General features: G+C 42.0%; 1 protein-coding gene across 1 annotated transcript; it reads left to right on the top strand.

The window, feature by feature from the left end:
- Positions 1 to 8090: 8090 nt before the first annotated feature.
- LOC139413930 (coiled-coil domain containing 71) lies at positions 8091 to 21336 on the top strand. Its single transcript, XM_071161793.1, has 2 exons — positions 8091 to 8160; positions 17625 to 21336. The coding sequence occupies exon 2, from the start codon at positions 17683 to 17685 to the stop codon at positions 18622 to 18624; it is 942 nt and encodes a 313-aa protein (XP_071017894.1). The 5' UTR covers positions 8091 to 8160; positions 17625 to 17682; the 3' UTR covers positions 18625 to 21336.
- Positions 21337 to 22839: the final 1503 nt, after the last annotated feature.

Raw genomic sequence — 22839 nt, 5'->3', positions numbered from 1 at the left:
AGGAACACTAGAGTTCATCTCTAAACAGGGCTTCTGCATCAGGAACACTGGGGTCTATCTCTAAACAGGGCTTCAGGAACACTGGGGTTCATCTCTAAACAGGGCTTCTGCATCAGGAACACTTTGGTTCATCTATAAACAGGGCTTCAGCATCAGGAACACTAGGGTTCATCTCTAAACAGGGCTTCTGCATCAGGAACACTAGGGTTCACCTCTAAACAGGGCTTCAGGAACACTAGGGTTCATCTCTAAACAGGGCTTCTGCATCAGGAACACTAGGGTTCATCTCTAAACAGGGCTTCAGCATCAGGAACACTAGGGTTCACCTCTAAACAGGGCTTCAGGAACACTAGGGTTCATCTCTAAACAGGGCTTCTGCATCAGGAACACTAGGGTTAATCTCTAAACAGGGCTTCTGCACCAGGAACACTGGGGTTAATCTCTAAACAGGGCTTCTGCATCAGGAACACTGGGGTTCATCTCTAAACAGGGCTTCTGCACCAGGAACACTAGGGTTAATCTCTAAACAGGGCTTCTGCATCAGGAACACTGGGGTTCATCTCTAAACAGGGCTTCAGCATCAGGAACACTAGAGTTCATCTCTAAACAGGGCTTCTGCATCAGGAACACTGGGGTCCATCTCTAAACAGGGCTTCAGCAACACTGGGGTTCATCTCTAAACAGGGCTTCTGCATCAGGAACACTTTGGTTCATCTATAAACAGGGCTTCAGCATCAGGAACACTAGGGTTCATCTCTAAACAGGTCTTCTGCATCAGGAACACTAGGGTTCACCTCTAAACAGGGCTTCAGGAACACTAGGGTTCATCTCTAAACAGGGCTTCTGCATCAGGAACACTAGGGTTCATCTCTAAACAGGGCTTCAGCATCCGGAACACTAGGGTTCACCTCTAAACAGGGCTTCAGGAACACTAGGGTTCATCTCTAAACAGGGCTTCTGCATCAGGAACACTAGGGTTCATCTCTAAACAGGGCTTCAGCATCAGGAACACTAGGGTTCATCTCTAAACAGGGCTTCTGCATCAGGAACACTAGGGTTCACCTCTAAACAGGGCTTCAGGAACACTAGGGTTCATCTCTAAACAGGGCTTCAGCATCAGGAACACTAGGGTTCACCTCTAAACAGGGCTTCAGGAACACTAGGGTTCATCTCTAAACAGGGCTTCTGCATCAGGAACACTAGGGTTAATCTCTAAACAGGGCTTCTGCACCAGGAACACTGGGGTTAATCTCTAAACAGGGCTTCTGCATCAGGAACACTGGGGTTCATCTCTAAACAGGGCTTCTGCACCAGGAACACTGGGGTTCATCTCTAAACAGGGCTTCTGCATCAGGAACACTGGGGTTCATCTCTAAACAGGGCTTCAGCATCAGGAACACTAGAGTTCATCTCTAAACAGGGCTTCTGCATCAGGAACACTGGGGTCCATCTCTAAACAGGGCTTCAGGAACACTGGGGTTCATCTCTAAACAGGGCTTCTGCATCAGGAACACTTTGGTTCATCTATAAACAGGGCTTCAGCATCAGGAACACTAGGGTTCATCTCTAAACAGGTCTTCTGCATCAGGAACACTAGGGTTCACCTCTAAACAGGGCTTCAGGAACACTAGGGTTCATCTCTAAACAGGGCTTCTGCATCAGGAACACTAGGGTTCATCTCTAAACAGGGCTTCTGCATCAGGAACACTAGGGTTCATCTCTAAACAGGGCTTCAGCATCAGGAACACTAGGGTTCATCTCTAAACAGGGCTTCTGCATCAGGAACACTAGGGTTCACCTCTAAACAGGGCTTCAGGAACACTAGGGTTCATCTCTAAACAGGGCTTCAGCATCAGGAACACTAGGGTTCACCTCTAAACAGGGCTTCAGGAACACTAGGGTTCATCTCTAAACAGGGCTTCTGCATCAGGAACACTAGGGTTTATCTCTAAACAGGGCTTCAGCATCAGGAACACTGGGGTTCATCTCTAAACAGGGCTTCTGCATCAGGAACACTAGGGTTCATCTCTAAACAGGGCTTCTTAATCAGGAACACTAGGGTTTATCTCTAAACAGGGCTTCTGCATCATTAACACTGGGGTTAATCTCTAAACAGGGCTTCTGCATCAGGAACACTAGGGTTTATCTCTAAACAGGGCTTCAGCATCAGGAACACCAGGTTTCACCACATGTGAGAGGGCTAAGAGCAGCTCACAGATCACTGCACCTGTACATAGCCTATCTGTAAATAGCCCATCCAACTACTTCATCCCCATACTGAATGTATTTATCTTGCTCCTTTGCACCCCAGTATCTCTACTTGCACATTCATCTTCTGCACATCTACTGTTCTAGTGTTTAATTGCTATATTGTAATTTGTTTATTTTTTTGTTTATTCCATGTGTAACTCTGTTTGTGTCGAACTGCTTTGCTTTATCTTGGCCAGGTCAGTTGTAAATGAGAACTTGTTCTCAACTAGCCTACCTGGTTAAATAAAGGTGAAATTAAAGTGAGGGCTAACTGTGAGAGGGCTAACTGTGAGAGGGCTAACTGTGAGAGGGCTAACTGTGAGAGGGCTAACTGTGAGAGGGCTAACTGTGAGAAGGCTAACTGTGAGAAGGCTAACTGTGAGAGGGATAACTGTGAGAGGGCTAACTGTGAGAAGGCTAACTGTGAGAGGGCTAACTGTGAGAGGGCTAACTGTGAGAGGGCTAACTGTGAGAGGAATAACTGTGAGAGGGCTAACTGTGAGAGGGATAACTGTGAGAGAGCTAAAGAGAACACAGTGGAGCACCCCAGGATTTTGCCGGCTAGCTCGCAAGGTCGACGACTGACAACGGGTTACAATGTATTGCTGAACCAATTGCAAATGTTATCTCAAGCACCCAGAACTAAATCTCAAAATTGTATTACTGAAAAACCTGAAAGGGTTTATGGACATTTTTTTATCTTGCGTTTTAATGTTTTGAAAAACTTGGTGGAATTTTCACCATATTGCATGCAACTGTTTTCGGATCTACAGGGACGTTGGTATGGAATTCAGCAACAGTGTTTGTAGTGATTGAAGCCTACAGTCCTTAAAGGCCTAGGTGGGGCCCAGTTGATGACTGCCTTGACTGTATGTGGTACATACTGATATTATGTTAATTATGAGGACAGTAATCATGATCATTTTTAAAGAGCTTTTCATCATATAGCAGCGCTTTAATTATATATCACTTTTCCACCATGTTTAGACATGTGTGAGTGATGGGGTACGACGGTACGTTGAGGTCATAGGTTACGTCCCAAAAGGCACCCTATTCCTGACATAATGCACTACTTTTGGCCAGAGCCCTATGGACCCAATTGGGACGCACACATATGGAGAATTTCAATTGTTTTTGCTCACCTCTTTCTTGCCTCCTCTCCTACTCCTCTCCTCCCTCCTCTTCTACTCCTCTTCATCCTCTTCTACTCCTCTCCTCTCCTCCCTCCTCTTTTCCTCACTCCTCTCATCCCTCCTCTTCTACTCCCTCTTCTCCTCCCTCTCCTCCCTCCTCTTCTTCTCCTCTCCTCCCTCCTCTCCTACTCCTCCCTCCTCTTCTTCTCCTCTCCTACTCCTCCCTCCTCTTCTTCTCCTCTTCTACTCCTCCCTCCTCTTCTTCTCCTCTTCTACTCCTCCCTCCTCTCCTGCCCCCTCCACCCTCCTCTCCACCCTCCTCTCCTCCCTCCTCTCCTGCCTCCTCTCCTTCCGTCTCTCCTGCCTCCTCTCCTCCTTTCTTTCCTCCCTCCTCTCCTGCCTCCTCTTCACCCTTCTCTCCTGCCTCCTCTTCTGCCTCCTCTCCTCCTTTCTCTCCTCCCTCCTCTACTGTCTCCTCTCCTTCCATCTCTCCCTGTCCCCTCTCCACCCTCCTCTCCTGCCTCCTCTCTCCTCTCCTTGCCCCCTCTCCACCCTCCTCTCCTCCCTCCTCTCCTTGCCCCCTCTCCTGCCTACTCTCCTGCTTCCTCTCCTCCCTCTTTTTGAAAAATGTGAAATGTTAATTGAGGAGAGAAGGAGGGAACATGGAAGCAAATGGGCTTGTATACGTGAGTGAGCGTGTGTATGCGTGTGTACATCCCACTCTGCACTATGAAATGCACTTGCACGCACCACAATCAAAGAACACACTGATTCGTGTACTGACAACACCCCTGAGATGAACGCTCTCTACCAGACCTGTGTGTGCACGTGGGCACACCAGCCTCATCCTCCATCTCTTCGTACACACACCCACTGTCCTCTTCAGCATACACATTGAAACCATACTGTAACCCCCCCCCCACTCTCCAACCCCCCACCCCAAATCAGCCACCACCCAGAATCCAACATCCAAAAGTACACATGTTGGATTGTTATAAATATGTTTTTACATTCATGCTATTTTTTTATTTAACATTTTATTTACACATTTGAATTCATTGTATATATTTTTTAAACATTTGGGGTCATAGTGCTCAGACATAATATACAGTATATTATTTTCAGCCTCCGCTATTACAGATGAATAACAATTACAGACGAATAACAATTACAGACGAATAACAATTACAGATGAATTACAATTACAGATTGAATAACAATTACAGATTGAATAACAATTACAGATTGAATAACAATTATAAATTGAATAACAATTACAGATTGAATAACAATTACAGATGAATTACAATTACAGATGAATAACAATTACAGATTGAATAACAATTACAGATGAATTACAATTACAGATTGAATAACAATTATAGATTGAATAACAATTACAGATTGAATAACAATTACAGATGAATAACATTTACAGATGAATAACAATTATAGATGAATAATAATTACAGATTAAATACAATTACAGATGAATAACAATTACAGATGAATAACAATTACAGATGAATTACAATTACAGATGAATAACAATTACAGATTAAATACAATTACAGATGAATAACAATTATAGATGAATAATAATTACTGATTAAATACAATTACAGATGAATAACAATTACAGATGAATAACAATTACAGATGAATTACAATTACAGATGAATAACAATTACAGATTAATTACAATTACAGATGAATAACAATTACAGATGAATTACACCCCTCAGTATCTCTCAGCCCATCCCACCTATCTCCATACATCACCTTCTCTCCTGATTTCCATGTGCCATTTATGTTTCAACTGTACTGTCTTACATACATTTTGAATCTCTCTAATCGTATATTATCAACAAATTGTGATTTTTTTAAAATTAATGTATTTTTTTGCTAAAAGTAATATTATATTGTTGATCGATTGACTATGGCTTTCCAGATCACCCGACAGTGCTATTTGTAGGATTTAATTTTACAACAATGTTTTAACTTTTTAGCCACTCCTGAACCTGTGACCTGAAACCAGCTACAATACCAAAATAGATAGATATCTGCACAGCTAAATCTGCTGACATGTTTGTATGCCCCATGTACTGTATATAACATTTGGTTGGTAGCAAGAATTTGGTATAATAATTTAAAATTTAAAAACTTGAATTGTTGAATCGATCATTGTTTTGTACGGTACCAGTCAAATGTTTGGACACACCTACTCATTCAAGGGTTTTTCTTTATTTTTACTATTTTCTACAATCTAGAATAAATAGTGAAGACATCAAAACTATAAAATAACACATATGGAATCATGTAGTAACCAATTTTTTTTAAACAAATCTAAATATATTTTAGATTTTAGATTCTTCAAAGTAGCCACCCTTTGCCTTGATGACAGCTTTGCACATGCTTGGCATTCTCTCAATCAGCTTCACCTGGAATGCTTTTCCAACAGTCTTGAAGGATTCCCACATATGCTGAGCACTTGTTGGCTGCTTTTCCTTCACTCTGCAGTCCAACTCATCCCAAACCATCTCAATTGGGTTGAGGTCAGGTGATGCAGCACTCCATCACTCTCTATCTTGGTCAAATAGCCCTTACACAGCCTGGAGGTGTGTTGGGTCAATGTCCTTTTGAAAAACAAATGATAGTCCCACTAAGCGCAAACCAGACGGGATGGTGTATCACTGCATAATGCTGTGGTAGCCATGCTGGTTAAGTGTGCCTTGAATTCTAAATAGATCACTGACAGTGTCACCAGCAAAGCACCCACACACATCACACCTCTTCTTCCATGCTTCACGATGGGAACCACAGATGCGGAGATCATCTGTTCACCTACTCTGCGTCTCACAAAGACACGGCGGTTGGAACCAAAAATGTCAAATTTGGACTCATCAGACCAAAGGACAGATTTCCACCGGTCTAATGTCCATTGCTCGTGTTTCTGCCCAAGCAAGTCTCTTCTTATTATTGGTGTCCTTTAGTAGTGGTTTCTTTGCAGCAATTCGACCATGAAGGCCTGATTTACACAGTCTCCTCTGAACAGTTGATGTTGAGATGTGTCTGTTACTTTAATTTGGGCTGCATTCTGAGGTGCAGTTAACTCAAATGAACTTATCCTCTGCAGCAGAGGTAACTCTGGGTCTTCCTTTCCTGTGGCGGTCCTCATGAGAGCCAGTTTCATCATAGCGCTTGATGGTTTTTGCGACTGCATTTGAAGAAACTTTCAAAGTTCTTCAGAATTGACTGACCCTCACGTCTTAAATGAATGATGGACTGTTGTTTCTCTTTGCTTTTTTGAGCTGTTCATACCATAATATGGACTTTGTCTTTTACCAAATAGGGCCATCTTCTGTATACCACCCCTACCTTGTCACAACACAACTGATTGGCTCAAACGCATTAAGAAGGAAAGAAATTCCACAAATGTACTTTTAACGAGGCACACCTGTTACTTGAAATGCATTCCAGGTGACTACCTCATAAAGTTGGTTGAGAGAATGCCAAGAGTGTGCAAAGCTGTCATCAAGGCAAAGGGTGGCTACTTTGAAGAATCTCAAATATAAAATATATTTTGATTCGTTTAACACTTTTTTTTGGTTACTACATGATTCCATAAGTGTCATTTCATAGTGTTGATGTCTTCACTATTATTATACAATGTAGAACATTTTACAAATAAAGAAAAACCCTTGAATGAGTAAGTGTATCCAAATTCTTGACTGGTACTGTATATCAGTTCATAAACCAAAGTGCCATTGGATCGGAACATTGAAGATGTCTCCACAGCTTTTTTTATAACCTGTGTGGCACAACTGTCAGCATTTTTGTCCTCAAATGCAACTGGTTAAAAAAAAAAAATGTTTATGCCAATACATTTTCGTGTGAATATGTATTGTACAAGACTCCATCTTTCAAAGTGCCAGAGCCTTTATGACATGAAATTCACCATAAAAAAAAAGAACCATAAAAAGATGCTAACGTCAAGCTATGCACGCCTCATTAGTCTGGAAATACCGCTCATGATGTGTATCATTAGATATACATTGTATGCAATATGGCAAATAAATTCCCAGATGTATTATGTCAACAACAACAAAAACACACAAAAAAAACCCTGTCCCCTGAATTGCATAACTTCCTCAACCTACAGGACATGGAAAATCCATTGCTATGTTGCCTCTTAGTGAACTTATTTATATCCCTTTGATGTAAAGATTACCCCAATAAATCCATGTATCAGAATTGCCATTAAATTGCATTGAAACAAGAGTTGCCGAATATATCATGTGTGTACATATTTAATATCAAATATACTACATGTTCAAGATGCAAGTACTAAAAACCTTTCTTGCGCACCCACTTATCCGCATATCCAATGAAACAAGTGCAATCGAACTTTTTAACTTTTTTTTTTCTGTCGTCCATTGCGCCTATCGAACGCTTTCAAATCCGTGAGGGCGAGTGAACGATGGGTAAATTAGGGAGGGGAAACGCGGAGAGAAAAAATGATACTAGAATCGGAACTCAAATCAAGACTAAATGGGCACCGAACCGAACTAAAAAAACGGTTTGAATGGAACGTTCACAAAACGCCCCTTCTTCCTTATATGGGCTTTCATTCCATCCAGGTTCCTTTTTTTCCCCCCCATCTAAAGCCCCGCCTCTTGTAACTGACTGTCAATTCGCACCACTGTTGTTGCAGCCATTTTAATCTACACTTCAGTTGTTACTACACCGACTGATGCTTGCTTAGGACCGTAGGAAGGTAAGGTTTCATTTTTTTGTTTTCTTTTTTTGTTTGTTGATGTTTTGTATTTCTACAGTCGTTGTCGTGCTTCAACTAATGACATTTCCCTCAAAACATTTCAACTTCTCGTTGAACGCAGAGAAAGCGTAAGGAAACACCATAAATAGCATAGCAAACTGTGGCTGGCTAACTGGGGGAGAAGTGTGGTATAGTGGCCCGGTTGAAGACGCTAGCTAGCTTTGTGTGAAGTCGAATTTTACGTCGTATTACTGAGGTTTTATTTGAAAATAAATGTGATTTTCATTGTTTTTTAACTCAATGTAATCCCCTTTGTTTTCTTAGTAAGATTATTTGGTCATATTTCAATTGAATCTAAAACCACACTATCTAGCTTTGATATGGGACTAAACAAAAATGTTTACACCCACTCAAGAAAGGGGGGAAAAGGCACCTGACATGAGAAATTAGGATTAATACATTTTTGGGTGAAAAAAAAAAAATGGAGAAAAAATTATTGGCTCTCTGAATTTGTTCCTCCCTACCACAAGGGGCACTACCAGTGTTTGGGTCATTAATGTAAACTTACCCCATTCTGTACAAATGTGCGCAACCGCAACATTCAAACGAGGCTACAAAGAAAACTAATGGGACTGTAGCGACTGTGTTGACGTCAAAATCGGGGGCGTGAACTAGGTTTCTAGTCAAGCGTTGATCGACATGGTAACGGCTCTGTAGTATTGGAGAAAAGTTGAAAAAACTGACCCTCCGTTACATCTTGACGTGTCATGTCATTGGGTACAGTACGCATAAAGAAACTGTCTGTTTTACAATCTCTCTCCACCAGGTGTAGCACTTCTATCATCCTTTAAAAACAAGAAATGGATACCTAGTCATTTTTTTCGTCATCATTGCATGCGATTATCATTCTCAAAGCCGCTGTTTACTTCTAAGATCACTTTAGCGCCGCCCTAAAAACCCGATTCAAATTCGACACAAACCTTCAAATAGGTATGTTATGACACAAACTCTTTTATAGTGGGGCGGCAGGGTAGCCTAGTGGTTAGAGTGTTGGACTAGGTAAAAATCTGAACAGGCAGTTAACCCATTGTTCCTAGGCCGTCATTGAAAATAAGAATTTGTTCTTAACTGACTTGCCTGGTTAAATAAAGGTAGAAAAATAAATAGTGTTTTATTTACATTTTAGAGGTGATAAGCAATTTTCCCACACGGCATCTCTCCTTCTCATCTCCAACCCATTGCCTGCTTGAATCATGCAGAAACAGGCAGCTTGGGGGTCATGTAATTGATTCTGTTGGAAAGGGGAGAAATTGTGCTTTACAATGGTATTGACATTACAGTTGATCTGGAAGTATTACGTTTTGGGGGCGTTAAAATAAGGGCAATTGTACGGACCAAGGCGATGTACGAGTTTACGTTAGTTGTAATATAGATGACTTGTTACTTGTTCTAAGAACAGTAGGCTAATGTGTTAGGTTTTAAATTAGGCTTAAAACCTATGTAAAACGCTACAAACTACACACACCACTAATGCTAGCTAACTCCGTTCCGTACACATTTGGGCAACCGCGGCATTCAAACGAGGCTGCAATGAAAACTAATGGGACTGTAGCAACTGTGTTGGCATCAAAAACCGGGGTGTCAACTAAGTTTCTATTCAGCGTTAAGTGACATTTGAATGGACCAATAGTATTGGAGAAAAGTTGACGCTGTACGTTAAAGTGTGACGACGTGTTATGCAACTCATTCTGTGCCGTACAGAATTTCCACCAGGCGCCGATTTAAAAAAAAAAAATAAAATAAAAAAAAAATTTAAGACAAGAAATGATCAATGGTGAGTGTAAAGTTAATTACTCGTGAGTTCATCAATAGTTAATTCAATCGATTGTTAATTTTCTTTGCGTCATCACTGCGAGCCATCACGACTCTCAAAATCCGCGACAGCCGCAGAACTGAGAAATTAAGCGCCGTCCTAAAAACCCTATTAAAGTTAGACACGAAACCTTCAAATAGGTATGTAATGAGACATTATATAAATTATTTAGTCTTTTATTTAAATTTTAGAGGTGATAAGTTGGACAAATCGGGTGAAAAATCAGTTTCCCCACACAACATATATCCACCCCCCTTTCACTATCGCTCAAGTAGCTTTCTCTTCCCTGTCCGCCATTTTGAGAGAAAAAAACGTCAGAGCTCCATTGCCCCGCCTTCAATCATGCAGAGACTGGCAGCCTGAAGGTCTCGTCATTGATTTTGCTGGAAAGGGAAGAAATTGTGCTTTACAATAGTATTCATATTACAGTTGACCTTGAGGTATGGAACAGAGAGATGTACAAAAGTTTGTTAGCTACACAAAAAGGAAAAAATAATACTTTTTCTTAACTGAGAAAAAAAAAAAAAAAAAAATTTAAAGTGAAAAAATACAATTTATAATTCAATAATATGTGAACGACCGGCTCGATTCAGTCTTGTGTAGCAAAATTTGATATATATTTTTTACCTTGGATAAAAGTAGAGACTCCGAGCTAGAAAATTGTATATCATACACAACAGTTGAAGAACAATGGGGAAGTAATTCTGCTTTGAAAGTTGATGAACTTGTAGCCTAACTGGCTAACGTTGGCTAGCTTGCTAGCTACTTCCAGACACAAATGAGAGAACTGCTCTCTGACCATTTTACTCGCCCTAGCTGAGCTGGTTAGGCTGTTTTTTCATGTTATCCAGAGTGTTGGTGAATGTGCTGCTGGCAACAATTTAATTACGCCTTTTCGTCAACGTTTACTGACACAGGCCATATTCCTTTACTGACACAGGCCATATTCCTTTACTGACACCGGCCATATTCCTTTACTGACACCGGCCATATTCCTTTACTGACACCGGCCATATTCCTTTACTGACACCGGCCATATTCCTTTACTGACACCGGCCATATTCCTTTACTGACACCGGCCATATTCAACGGATGTTGAACGTTCATAAACCCATAACCTTTTCTGCGCTCTGGCGCACTCAGGCGAGAGGGCTCTGAAATCAGTGTAGATTTACCAGATACGTCTGTCGACAGTTGTTGCAGTGGCATCAAACATTCTATTGATCTAGTTACTTGCATAGTGGAGTCTTTTGTTTAGACATGTAGCTAGCAGCTAGCAGCTAAACAATGAACCATAACACCAACTCATGTTACTACCTTGCATGCATCTGTAGGTAGCTAACCAACCAGGTTCAATGTTAGCTAGCTAACATTAGGATTGAACTAGCAATGCAAAGGGCTCTGAGATACGAATAATATTACTACACAGATCATACACGTAACGTTAGCTAGCTAACCAGCCAGATAACCTTAGCTCGCTAACCAGCCAGATAACCTTAGCTCGCTAACCAGCCAGATAACCTTAGCTCGCTAACCAGCCAGATAACCTTAGCTCGCTAACCAGCCAGATAACCTTAGCTCGCTAACCAGCCAGATAACCTTAGCTAGCCAACCAGCCAGATAACCTTAGCTAGCCAACCAGCCAGATAACCTTAGCTAGCCAACCAGCCAGATAACCTTAGCTAGCCAACCAGCCAGATAACCTTAGCTAGCCAACCAGCCAGATAACCTTAGCTAGCCAACCAGCCAGATAACCTTAGCTAGCCAACCAGCCAGATAACCTTAGCTAGCCAACATTAGACTATAACTAGCAATGCAAATGGCTCTGAGACACTAATAATATTACTACACAGATCATACATGTAACGTTAGCTAGCTAACCAGCCAGATAACCTTAGCTAGCCAACCAGCCAGCTAATGTTAGCTAGCTAACAGTACACTTTAACTTGAAATGAAAATGACTTTCTGATGGCAGAAAGTATCCTAGTGGTTAGACTGTAGAGGCGGCAGGGTAGCCTAGTGGTTAGACTGTAGAGGCGGCAGGGTAGCCTAGTGGTTAGACTGTAGAGGCGGCAGGGTAGCCTAGTGGTTAGACTGTAGAGGCGGCAGGGTAGCCTAGTGGTTAGACTGTAGAGGCGGCAGGGTAGCCTAGTGGTTAGAGCGTTGGACTAGTAACCGGAAGGTTGCAAGTTCAAACCCCCGAGCTGACAAGGTACAAATCTGTCGTTCTGCCCCTGAACAGGCAGTTAACCCACTGTTCCTAGGCCGTCATTGAAAATAAGAATTTGTTCTTAACTGACTTGCCTAGTTAAATAAAGTTTAAATAAAATTAGAAACGTGTAATATCTGAAAATGTCGCTAGCTAGACTCTATTACATGGATGGTGCTTCTCCCTCTGCCACGGATGCCATGGTTGCCCTTAGTTTGAAGATGTAATGCGGAGACAGCTATTTTATACAACAGCCAGTGTGTCTTTTCAAAGCAAAGCATTTGCATAGTGGAGTCTTTTGTTTAGACATGTAGCTAGCAGCTAAACAATGAACCATAATACCAACTCATAGGGTGGCGGGCCGGGCCTATGCACGCTGACACGGTCGCCGGGTGTATAGTGTTTCCTCCAACACATTGATGCAGCGGGCATTGTGTCAAGAAGCTTGGCTGGGTTGTGTTTCGGAAGACGCACGGCTCTCTACCTTCGCTTCTCCCGAGTCCGTACAGGAGTTGCAGCGATGGGACAAGACTAACTAACTACTACTTAGATACTACGAAATTGGGGAGGAAAAGGGATTTTTTTTTAATTTAAAGGATTACCTACACATACTGACCAGCTCATATTATAGACAGACTCGTGCCAGACATGGCAGACCAATCCGAACTCATCTGTCGGCATGTCCAGCCCACTCATTATCTCAGCCAATTATTGCTAGCGGGGAGGTTGCTCTCGCTTTTCCCATTGCTTAACCAACTAGGCTCATAATTGAACTATTACATTTGTATTTACAGATGGCATAAACCTTTGTTATTAAGGCACATGAAAATTAACATGTTCCAGAAGGCATTTCTACAACAACAAAAAATGCATTTTGAAAAACATACAAAAAGTACGCTCAAATGGAGCTCCTGTGAAGTAGTCGCGCGCGACATTACGCATAGCTTCCTGAAACGAGTCACTTATGCCCTGGCAAATATTTGTACACTTGCCAGTGTACCCTACAACAATATCCCAGTTTAATATGCTGCTTGAATGTGTTCGCACCCATATCAACAAAAAAATACCATGTCCGAATTTTTGCTCACAGAGAAAAAGCGCACATGGGTAGAAGGTGTTTTTACAGTCACAACCACCACTAGGCTACCTGGCAGCAGCGTTGGACTAGTAACCGAGAGGTTGCAAGTTCAAATCCCTGAGCTGACAAGGTAAAAATCTGTCGTTCTGCCCCTGAACAAGGCAGTTAACCCACTGATCCTAGGCCGTCATTGAAAATAAGAATTTGTTCTTAACCTCTCTGGTACAAGTGGGACACTAGCATCCCACCTCGACAACAGCCAGTTAAATTGCATGGCGCCAAATTCAAAACAACAGAAATCCCATAATTAAAATTCCTTAAAAGTATTATCCACCATTTTAAAGATACACTTCTTGTAAATCCAACCACAGTGTCCAATTTCAAAAAGGCTTTACTGCGAAAGCACACAACGATTGTTAGGTCAGTACCTAGTCACAGAAAAACACAGCCATTTTCTAGCCAAAGAGAGGAGTCACAAAAAGCAGAAATAAGATAAAATTAATAACTAACCTTTGATCTTCATCAGATGACACTCATAGGACTTCATGTTACACAATACATGTATGTTTTGTTCGATAAAGTTCATATTTATATCCAAAAATCTGTTTACATTGGCACGTTTTGGTCAAATGCATTGTCTCAAACATCCGGTGAAAGTGCAGAGAGCCACATCAAATTACAGAAATACTCAATCATAAACATTGATAAACGATACAAGTGTTAAGCATGGAATTATAGATACACTTCTCATTAATGCAACCACTGAGTCAGACTTCAAAAATGCTTTACGGTGAAAGCACACTTCGCGATTATGTTAGGTCAGCTCCTAGCCACAGAAACCCATACAGCCATTTGTGACACCTCTCGCAATGGGAGATGTCACAAAAGTCAGAAATAGCATTAAAATTAATCACTTACCTTTGATTTTCATCTGGTGGCTCATCCCAGGCCTCCATGTTAGACAATACATGTTTTGTTTGATAATGTCCCTCTTTATGATCAAAAACCTCCTTTTTGTTTGCGCGTTTTGTCCAGTAATCGCGAATGCAGAAGGCGCGTTCCAGAGGAAAGGTTTTAAAGTACAATAAAAGTTAGTAGAAACATGCCAAACGATGTTTAAAATCAATCCTCCGGTTGTTTTTGTCATAAATAATCAATAATATTTCAACCGGACAAAAGCTTCGTCAATAGGAAAGGAGAAACAAGAAAGGCGCGTTCCCGATCAGGCGCATGGCTGATGAATGGAAATTTCCACTGGCCACTGATTCAAAGTGCTGTATCTCCCTCATTTTCAGAGTAAAAGCCTGAAACAATGCCTAAAGACTGGTCACATGTTGAGGAAGCCATAGAGCTTGTGAACTGGGTCCTAAGTCTTTGTATGGTGGATAGGCTTTCAATGGAAAAACAGCCTTTCAAAATAATAGTACTTCTGGTTGGATTTTCCTTGGGTTTTCTCCTGCCATATCAGTTCTGTTATACGCACAGACAATATTTTAACAGTTTTGAAAACTTTAGAGTGTTCTATCCAAACCTACTAATTATATGCATATCTTATCTTCTGGGCCTGCGTAGCAGGCAGTTTAATTTGGGCATGCTTTTCATAAAAAATTCTGAATCCTGCCACCTTCCCTAGTGAAGTTAACTGACTTGCCTAGTTAAATAAAACAAGGAGTCGCTAGAGCCAAGTAAAGCCTCCCCTAACCCAGACGACGCCGGGCCAATTGTGCGCTGCCTTATGGGACTCCCGGTCACAGCCGGTTGTGACACAGCCTGGGATCGAACCCGGGACTGTAGTGACGCCTCAAGCACCTGCGATGCAGTGCCTTAGACCGCTGCACCACTCGGGAGGCCCCTTGCTAACTTCTTTAACAGATTTATAACACTGGTGCATATTTCTTAGAGCAGTTTATATTGATAGATGTCGAATTCATTATTTTGTGAAACACTTTGTCAACGCTAACCCCAACCCCTAACCCTAACTCTAACCCTAACAAAGCTTCCAAGAGCGTCCCTCCACTGATTGATTGATTATCGCGATTTAAATAAAGAACTTTCTCAGCTCTGGTTGTAAAATGTCTTGTCAGTAATGCTGAAAATCGCACAATGTCTCTTATCACCTACCGATTTCAGTCGCTCAAAGTGTAAGGCTATACAATATGAATCAAGTGACAGCATGCTTCGCTGTAAATCACAAGAATCCACAAAGCGTAACCATTTTTGATTTGTGAAACTTCATAATTTTTGTACGTCCTTTGTGGAGAATCAGTACAGTAGCGCCCCCTCTGGTAGGGGGAATCAAGGTCTGACAGGCAATCGACTTCAGATTAAGCAAAACCCATGTTGCTTGTCCAAAGTCATCACTTTGCCCCAATTTAGGCTACTTAATTAGAGGTTGACCGATTATGATTTTGCAACCCCGAAAAATCATAATCGATTATTGGAGGACCAAAAAAAGCCTATACCGATTTAATCGGCCGATTTTAACAATTTTTTAAAAATAACAATAATTAAAAAAATAATAATAAATAAAACGTTCTAATAATAATTTAAAAGTATTTTGTTTGTAATAACGACAATTACAACAATACTGAATGAACACTTATTTTAAATTAATATAATACATCAATAAAATCAATTTAGCCTCAAGTAAATAATGAAACGTGTTCAATTTGGTTTAAATAATGCAAAAACAAAGTGTTGGAGAAGAAAGTAAAAGTGCAATATGTGCCATGTAAGAAAGCTAACGTTTAAGTTCCTTGCTCAGAACATGAGAACATATGAAAGCTGGTGGTTCCTTTTAACATGAGTCTTCAATATTCCCAGGTAAGACGTTTTAGGTTGTAGTTATTATAGGACTATTTCTCTCTATACCATTTGTATTTTATTAACCTTTGACTATTATATGTTCTTATAGGCACTTTAGTATTGCCAGTGTAACAGTATGGCTTCCGTCCCTCTCCTCACTCCTACCTGGGCTCGAACTAGGAACACAACGACAACAGCCACCCTCGAAACAGCGTTACCCATGCAGAGCAAGGGGAACAACCACTCCATGTCTCATAGCGTTTCAAACGTCACTCGCTCTTAGCGCGCACCCCGCTAACTAGCTAGCCATTTCACTTTGGTTACACCAGCCTCATCTCAGGAGTTGATAGGCTTGAAGTCATAAACAGCGCAATGCTTGACGCACAACGAAGAGCTGCTGGCAAAACGCACGAAAGTGCTGTTTCAATGAATGCTTACGAGCCTGCTGCTGCCTACCATCGCTCAGTCAGACTGCTCTATTGAGCAACGATATGCACCGCATCGATTATATGCAATGCAGGACACGCTAGATAAAAACTAGTAATATCATCAACCATGTGTAGTTAACTAGTGATTATGATTGATTGTTTTTTATAAGATAAGTTTAATGCTAGCTAGCAACTTACCTTGGCTTACTGCATTCGCGTAACAGGCAGTCGGTCTCCTCGTGGAGTGCAACGAGAGGCAGGTTGTTATAGCGTTGGACTAGTTAACTGTAAGGTTGCAAGATTGGATCCCCCGAGCTGACAAGGTGAAAATCTGTCGTTCTGACCTTGAACGAGGCAGTTAACCCACCGTTCCCAGGCCGTCATTGAAAATAAGAATGTGTTCTTAACTGACTTGCCTAGTTAAATAAAGGTGTAAATACATTTTTTTTTAAACATTGGCCAAATCGGTGTCCAAAAATACTTGAAATCGGCCCTAATTAATCGGCCATTCCGATTAATCTGTCGACCTCTACTCTCTATCAAAATTAACTGTTAAGCAACACGGCAGTTCTTCACCTAGCCAAATATATTGGATAATACGAGACTTCCTCATTTCTGAAAACACACTAATTGAAACAAATGTTATGGTAGCTTGCAAAAGAGTAAGTGCGGTTGCTAACTAACTAACTGTAAATACATTTTAGTGCTAACTTGGCTGTGTGGTGAAACAATTCACTTATTTACAGCTAGTTAGCTACTGCACCACTCTTAACAAGCGAACATAATGCAGCCACCAAAATTGACATCTCCGTTAATGTTTAGCCTGCTTTTTTTACTTTTGTGATGTGACGTCTCCAAGCTTATTGCCAAGACGTTTGTGCAAGATGCAGTCCACGTTGCTGCAACGTATGCATCTGAATTTAGAGGTCTAAATCAGAGTTCCACCCCCATAGAATTGACCCCAATAGGGACCCTTACCGTCCGTTACAACAGTAAGCATGCAATGTTTGTTTTTTTAGTTTGTCTTGTTTTATTTGTTGGAAACTGCTACTCTTTTCATTCTCTCAACAGGGTGAAGAGAAAGACTGACTTCAGGAGCTCTCAATGGTTTCACCTGAAGGCAGATGTCATGAATTACACAGAACCGGTTGTGGAGAAGGCCGTCAACTCCTGGTCCAGAATAGCCTCAGCGGGACAGACTGTCCTTTTCGAGGCATTACAGATCCTCAACCCTATGTCGAAAGATCTTTCAGACACCGAGGAACTGGTATCCTTTGTGCAAGGACTTAAGGAAGAGGGCCACAAGCCCAAAGTGCTACGGAGCAAAGATGTGTACGGTTACAGGTCATGTACAGCGAAAACCCTCCCGGAAGACACGTGCTCTATGGACGTAGCCAGCAAGGGTCCAAGGCCAGGCAAGAAGAGGGGACGGAAGAGTAAGAAGAAAAAGAAAAGAAAGGAGTGTAACAATTACGCATCGTGGAGTAGTGCAAGTGCATCAGAATCTCACAAGGGATCTGTCTTTTCCAGACCTCCGATTCTGACTATGCATCCTGCCCAGGCGCAGCAGCAGTACCTGAAACTAACGAACGTTACAGGTTTAATGAGAGGTCACGCTGCGAGAATGCAGATTCACTCTCAACCTCCAACACTTTCGGGAATACCGTTACTGCCGTCGCCGAACACGGGTAGAACACCTAAAGCTGTGGCCATGGTTGGTCAAAGGTACCATGCCTCCTGTCCGGAATGGAACAGAGCCCTTATCGGAGATTCTGCCCCCGTGATCTATCAGAACGGCCGAGGAGTTTACAACTACAAGACTGATGTGTCAAACCACAGACGGTCCTGGACGGATGACCAATCTCTGTGGATGATGAACCGTCAGGAGGAGTGTCGGCTGGACGAGAACAGTTTGAGGTGGAAGGTGATCAAAGTGGACGATTGCGTCACGGTTGAGGAACTGAGGAGGAAGGCCCAGAGGATCTTACAGGTGAACCTGTCCCCTGTGATACAGATGCGCCCGCTGTATGAAACTCTAGCTGAATACCAGCGTGAACGATATCTCCAGTAACTTCTTGGTTTAGCCTAGGGTCCATTTTGCAACGAGGCTTAGCGAAGTCCACAGAGGTCTTTCTTTACTGTTGAAGCCAGAGGAAAAAAAAACATCAGGATGGCGTCATCTGACTGACGACAGTAAAGTACATTCCTTGAGCAGAGACGTATGATGTCACGACTACCGCGTCAACAAGACTGAAGGGCCTAACGTCGATCAGAAGTTATACACGGTGCTGATTTCAGACACTCAAGCATAGACATTGCTGGTCAGAATGTAAATTTGTATTTTTTGTTTTGTTTTAACCAGCTTCTGTTTTGTACACTTCTGTTTTGTACACTTCTGTTTTGTACACTTGAGGATGGACTGATAGACTTGGTAAGCAGTGTCACTGTAGGATACATTTTTGGTTTGTTGCAAGGAACTTTTTAGGTACAGTCTACATGACAATTTTTAAAACAATTTGGTCCCCTGAAATTGTTGTAAATGGGCACCCTTGTTTTCAGGGTTATTGTTTTACAGCTTGATTTTTAGGTCTTCCTGTGGTTGGCCTACTGAGCCATTTATCCCTTTAATCTGCTTTTGTGTTTCCTCTTTTCTAGAGTTTGAACTTTCGACAGCCTCTAAATGTTTGCTGAATGTAAAGCACTCAGATCGTAACAACTCCATTTGCAGGGCAGAGTTAAAATGGCCTCGTTCTTTTCAGTAAACCTAACCCTTTTTGTAGTGACTGATTTTTATTTTCTCCGAGTAAAGAATTTGAAACCACCCTATTCTTGTATTATTATTTTTTTTAACCTTGATTTTGCCAAACTTTCCAGCAAACCGATGTTAACTTTGACTCTGTCGTAGATCGGGTGCAAACTGCCCATCGGTACTAACTGGTAATCAATCGGTGGAAGTGCACAGTAAACAAAATCTGTCCGTTTTGTGTAGAAGTTGCCACAGTGTTTTGTGATCTTTCATTAGTTCAGTTGACTGGTTTCTGATGCGCTCCTTCAACGATTACTTTAAGTTAGACACGTTGTATTGTAGTGGCACAGTCAATCAAGGGTACTTCACAGGGACTGTAATCGGCCACGTCCCAAACAGCACCATGTTCCCTTTACACTAGTATAGGGAATTAGGGTCCAATTTGAGATTCGCACTTCATGTTGGTTTAACCTCTCTTACTGTTTTTTTTTTTTTGTGCCAAACATGTCGTTGGTGCTCTCTGTTAGGCCACATGATACGATTCACTGTTCTGATTGGATAGCTGCCTCTTCATCCCGCCTCAACTCTGGATTTAATTGGTGCAGCGTTTTTTGTTGCCAATTTCACCATCCCAGAAGTTGCAAACATTTTAGGCCAAAACTACAGTCTAATTAATTAAGGAACTGGTTAAGTTGAATGATTTTTGTCAGGTTTATTGTAAGTGAAGAGTTTTTTTTTGTTGTTCAAATTGCTTGAATCGTCATGTTGTAGCCCAAAATCAGGGCCTTTTTAAATGGATAATTTGTTGCCATATGCTGAAAATACCATAAATATGACTGAATGGTTGTGTTCAAGCCAGGGACCAACCAATCATTGTGATTGCCGAAGGGGAAGTTAATAAGAGCAGATTGGTATGGCTGTAACGTGTCTTTTCACCCCGTTATTATTCATCTTGATTTCATTGTACCGGTATGAAATAAAATCACGAGGTGAGCATGGCTGTCTCTTTATAAAGCCTAGTTTATGCAACGCAAAAACACAATTAGTTACTTAAAATGGCATTACCTGAGTTTGCAGGGCTCCACATGTTTGCCGACGGGCCCAGAATGGCCATTTTGCGTAAGGTATACATTAGGATAAAGTCTAGAGTCCCCTGGTCACATGATAGTGATCAATTTATGCAGGTTCTCAACTAACTATTTATTTTGTATCCTAACAGATGTGTCCATTTCTTGCAGTTTGTTGATTTTTTGAGTCTTATTGGATAATTTTCAGAAATTGTTTAATAGAATATCTTAAAGGACTAATTTAATTTTCCGGGAGGTTTTTGAATGGGGGGGAGAATCTAATTGCAATGTTCTGAGATTCCCTTAAAGCTACAATGTCAATTTCAGGTAAAACTCAAGACAAGTCTCCTAATGGAAAATGCCTAGACATGTCAGTTGTTTCAAAAACAGTGCTCTGTTATTACGGCTCAACGAGACAATTGTTTACACTGCCCTGCTTTTAAGGGCGGCAAGTGTCGTGGGCAACCTCCCAGAGGTAGCGGTCGAGACAAGTTTACAACTTTACATTACAGTAAAAGGTCAAGCTGAGAGTATTTTCTTAACAGGCAGTCTCTCTCTTTGTGAGAAGTGGCTATTTTTAGACTATACATTTGAGTTAAATATCAAATAATTATAATAATTGAACTGTGTTTATTTAATTAGCCCAGTACAATGGAACCAATGAACTAGGCTTTGTCCCAAAACTAAATCAACCACCGTGCCTTCTGTGTTTTGATCTAGGTCTACTTAGCAGTCTAACACAACGGGTGAAACCAAGCCTAACTGGACCCTGGCAGGCTGGAGCTATAGGCTGTTAAGGCCTTGGGGGCAAATGGTGGAAATTGGCAGTGTTTACTGAGAGGGAACTGCCAAGGATATGCAGTGGTTACCGGCCATCCTCCATTTTCTCATTTAGGTGTGTGTGTGTGACCCAAACGGTACCCTATTCCCTAGGTAGTGCCCTACTTTAGACCGGGCCCCTATTCCCTAGGTAGTGCCCTACTTTAGACCGGGTCCCTATTCCCTAGGTAGTGCCCTACTTTATACCGAGGCCCTATTCCTTACGTAGTGCCCTACTTTCGACCGGGGCCCTAATCCCTAGGTAGTGCACTACTTTAGACCGGAGCCCTATTCCCTAGGTAGTGCACTACTTTAGACCGGGGCCCTATTCTCTATGTAGTGCACTACTTTAGACAGGGGCCCTGTTCCCTATGTAGTGCACTACTTTAGACAGGGGCCCTATTCCCTAGGTAGTGCACTACTTTAGACCGGGGCCCTATTCCCTAGGTAGTGCACTACTTTAGACCGGGGCCCTATTCCCTAGGTAGTGCCCTATTTTAGACCGGGGCCCTATTCCCTAGGTAGTGCCCTATTTTAGACCGGGGCCCTATTCCCTAGGTAGTGCCCTATTTTAGGCCGGGGCCCTATTCCCTAGGTAGTGCCCTACTTTAGACCGGGGCCCTATTCCCTAGGTAGTGCCCTACTTTGGACCGGGACCCTATTCCCTAGGTAGTGCACTACTTTAGACCGGGGCCCTATTCCCTAGGTAATGCCTTGGTGTCATTTGGGTGCATCATGTTTAATGTGGCTACTGTAGGCCTATGGGTTTACATTCTCACTAAAATCCTGTAGCTCAAGTCCAATGTTGATATCTAGTGTAGCGTGACCTTGGCAGTGACTTGCTGACTGTAGGACTTGTTTTGACATTAGACCCTTTTTATAGCTGACTGTCCTGGTTTTGCCTTTCTCTTGTACTGTGTACATAAAGTCCTATTGGGTTATTTTCGTCCTTCCATTGTTCCCAGCTCACCGCACAGAGTACCTACAACTGTGAAAACGTCATGCTGCCATTAAAAACAAGATGGTGGATTTCGTGGGTCTAATAATTGTCTTTGGTTTCTTGGTTTATCTTGTTCGTTAGGCAGGCCGGAGAGCAGAGAGATCGTCTTTGGTCTATTGGTTTATCTTGTTCGTTAGGCAGGCCGGAGAGCAGAGAGATCGTCTTTGGTCTATTGGTTTATCTTGTTCGTTAGGCAGGCCGGAGAGCAGAGAGATCGTCTTTGGTCTATTGGTTTATCTTGTTCGTTAGGCTGGCCGGAGAGCAGAGAGATCGTCTTTGGTCTATTGGTGTATCTTGTTTGTTAGGCAGGCCGGAGAGCAGAGAGATCGTCTTTGGTCTATTGGTTTATCTTGTTCGTTAGGCAGGCCGGAGAGCAGAGAGATCGTCTTTGGTCTATTGGTTTATCTTGTTCGTTAGGCAGGCCGGAGAGCAGAGAGATCGTCTTTGGTCTATTGGTTTATCTTGTTTGTTAGGCAGGCCGGAGAGCAGAGAGATCGTCTTTGGTCTATTGGTTTATCTTGTTCGTTAGGCAGGCCGGAGAGCAGAGAGATCGTCTTTGGTCTATTGGTTTATTTTGTTCGTTAGGCAGGCCGGAGAGCAGAGAGACCGCGTTATTTGGTCAGTTTAAAATCATTAATAATCCAAACAGATCTT

The sequence above is a fragment of the Oncorhynchus clarkii genome, chromosome 7, assembly GCF_045791955.1.
Source record: "Oncorhynchus clarkii lewisi isolate Uvic-CL-2024 chromosome 7, UVic_Ocla_1.0, whole genome shotgun sequence".
Classification (NCBI taxonomy): Eukaryota; Metazoa; Chordata; class Actinopteri; order Salmoniformes; family Salmonidae; genus Oncorhynchus; species Oncorhynchus clarkii.
Note: the sequence above shows the minus strand (reverse complement) of the source record. Positions and strands in the feature narration are given on the sequence as shown.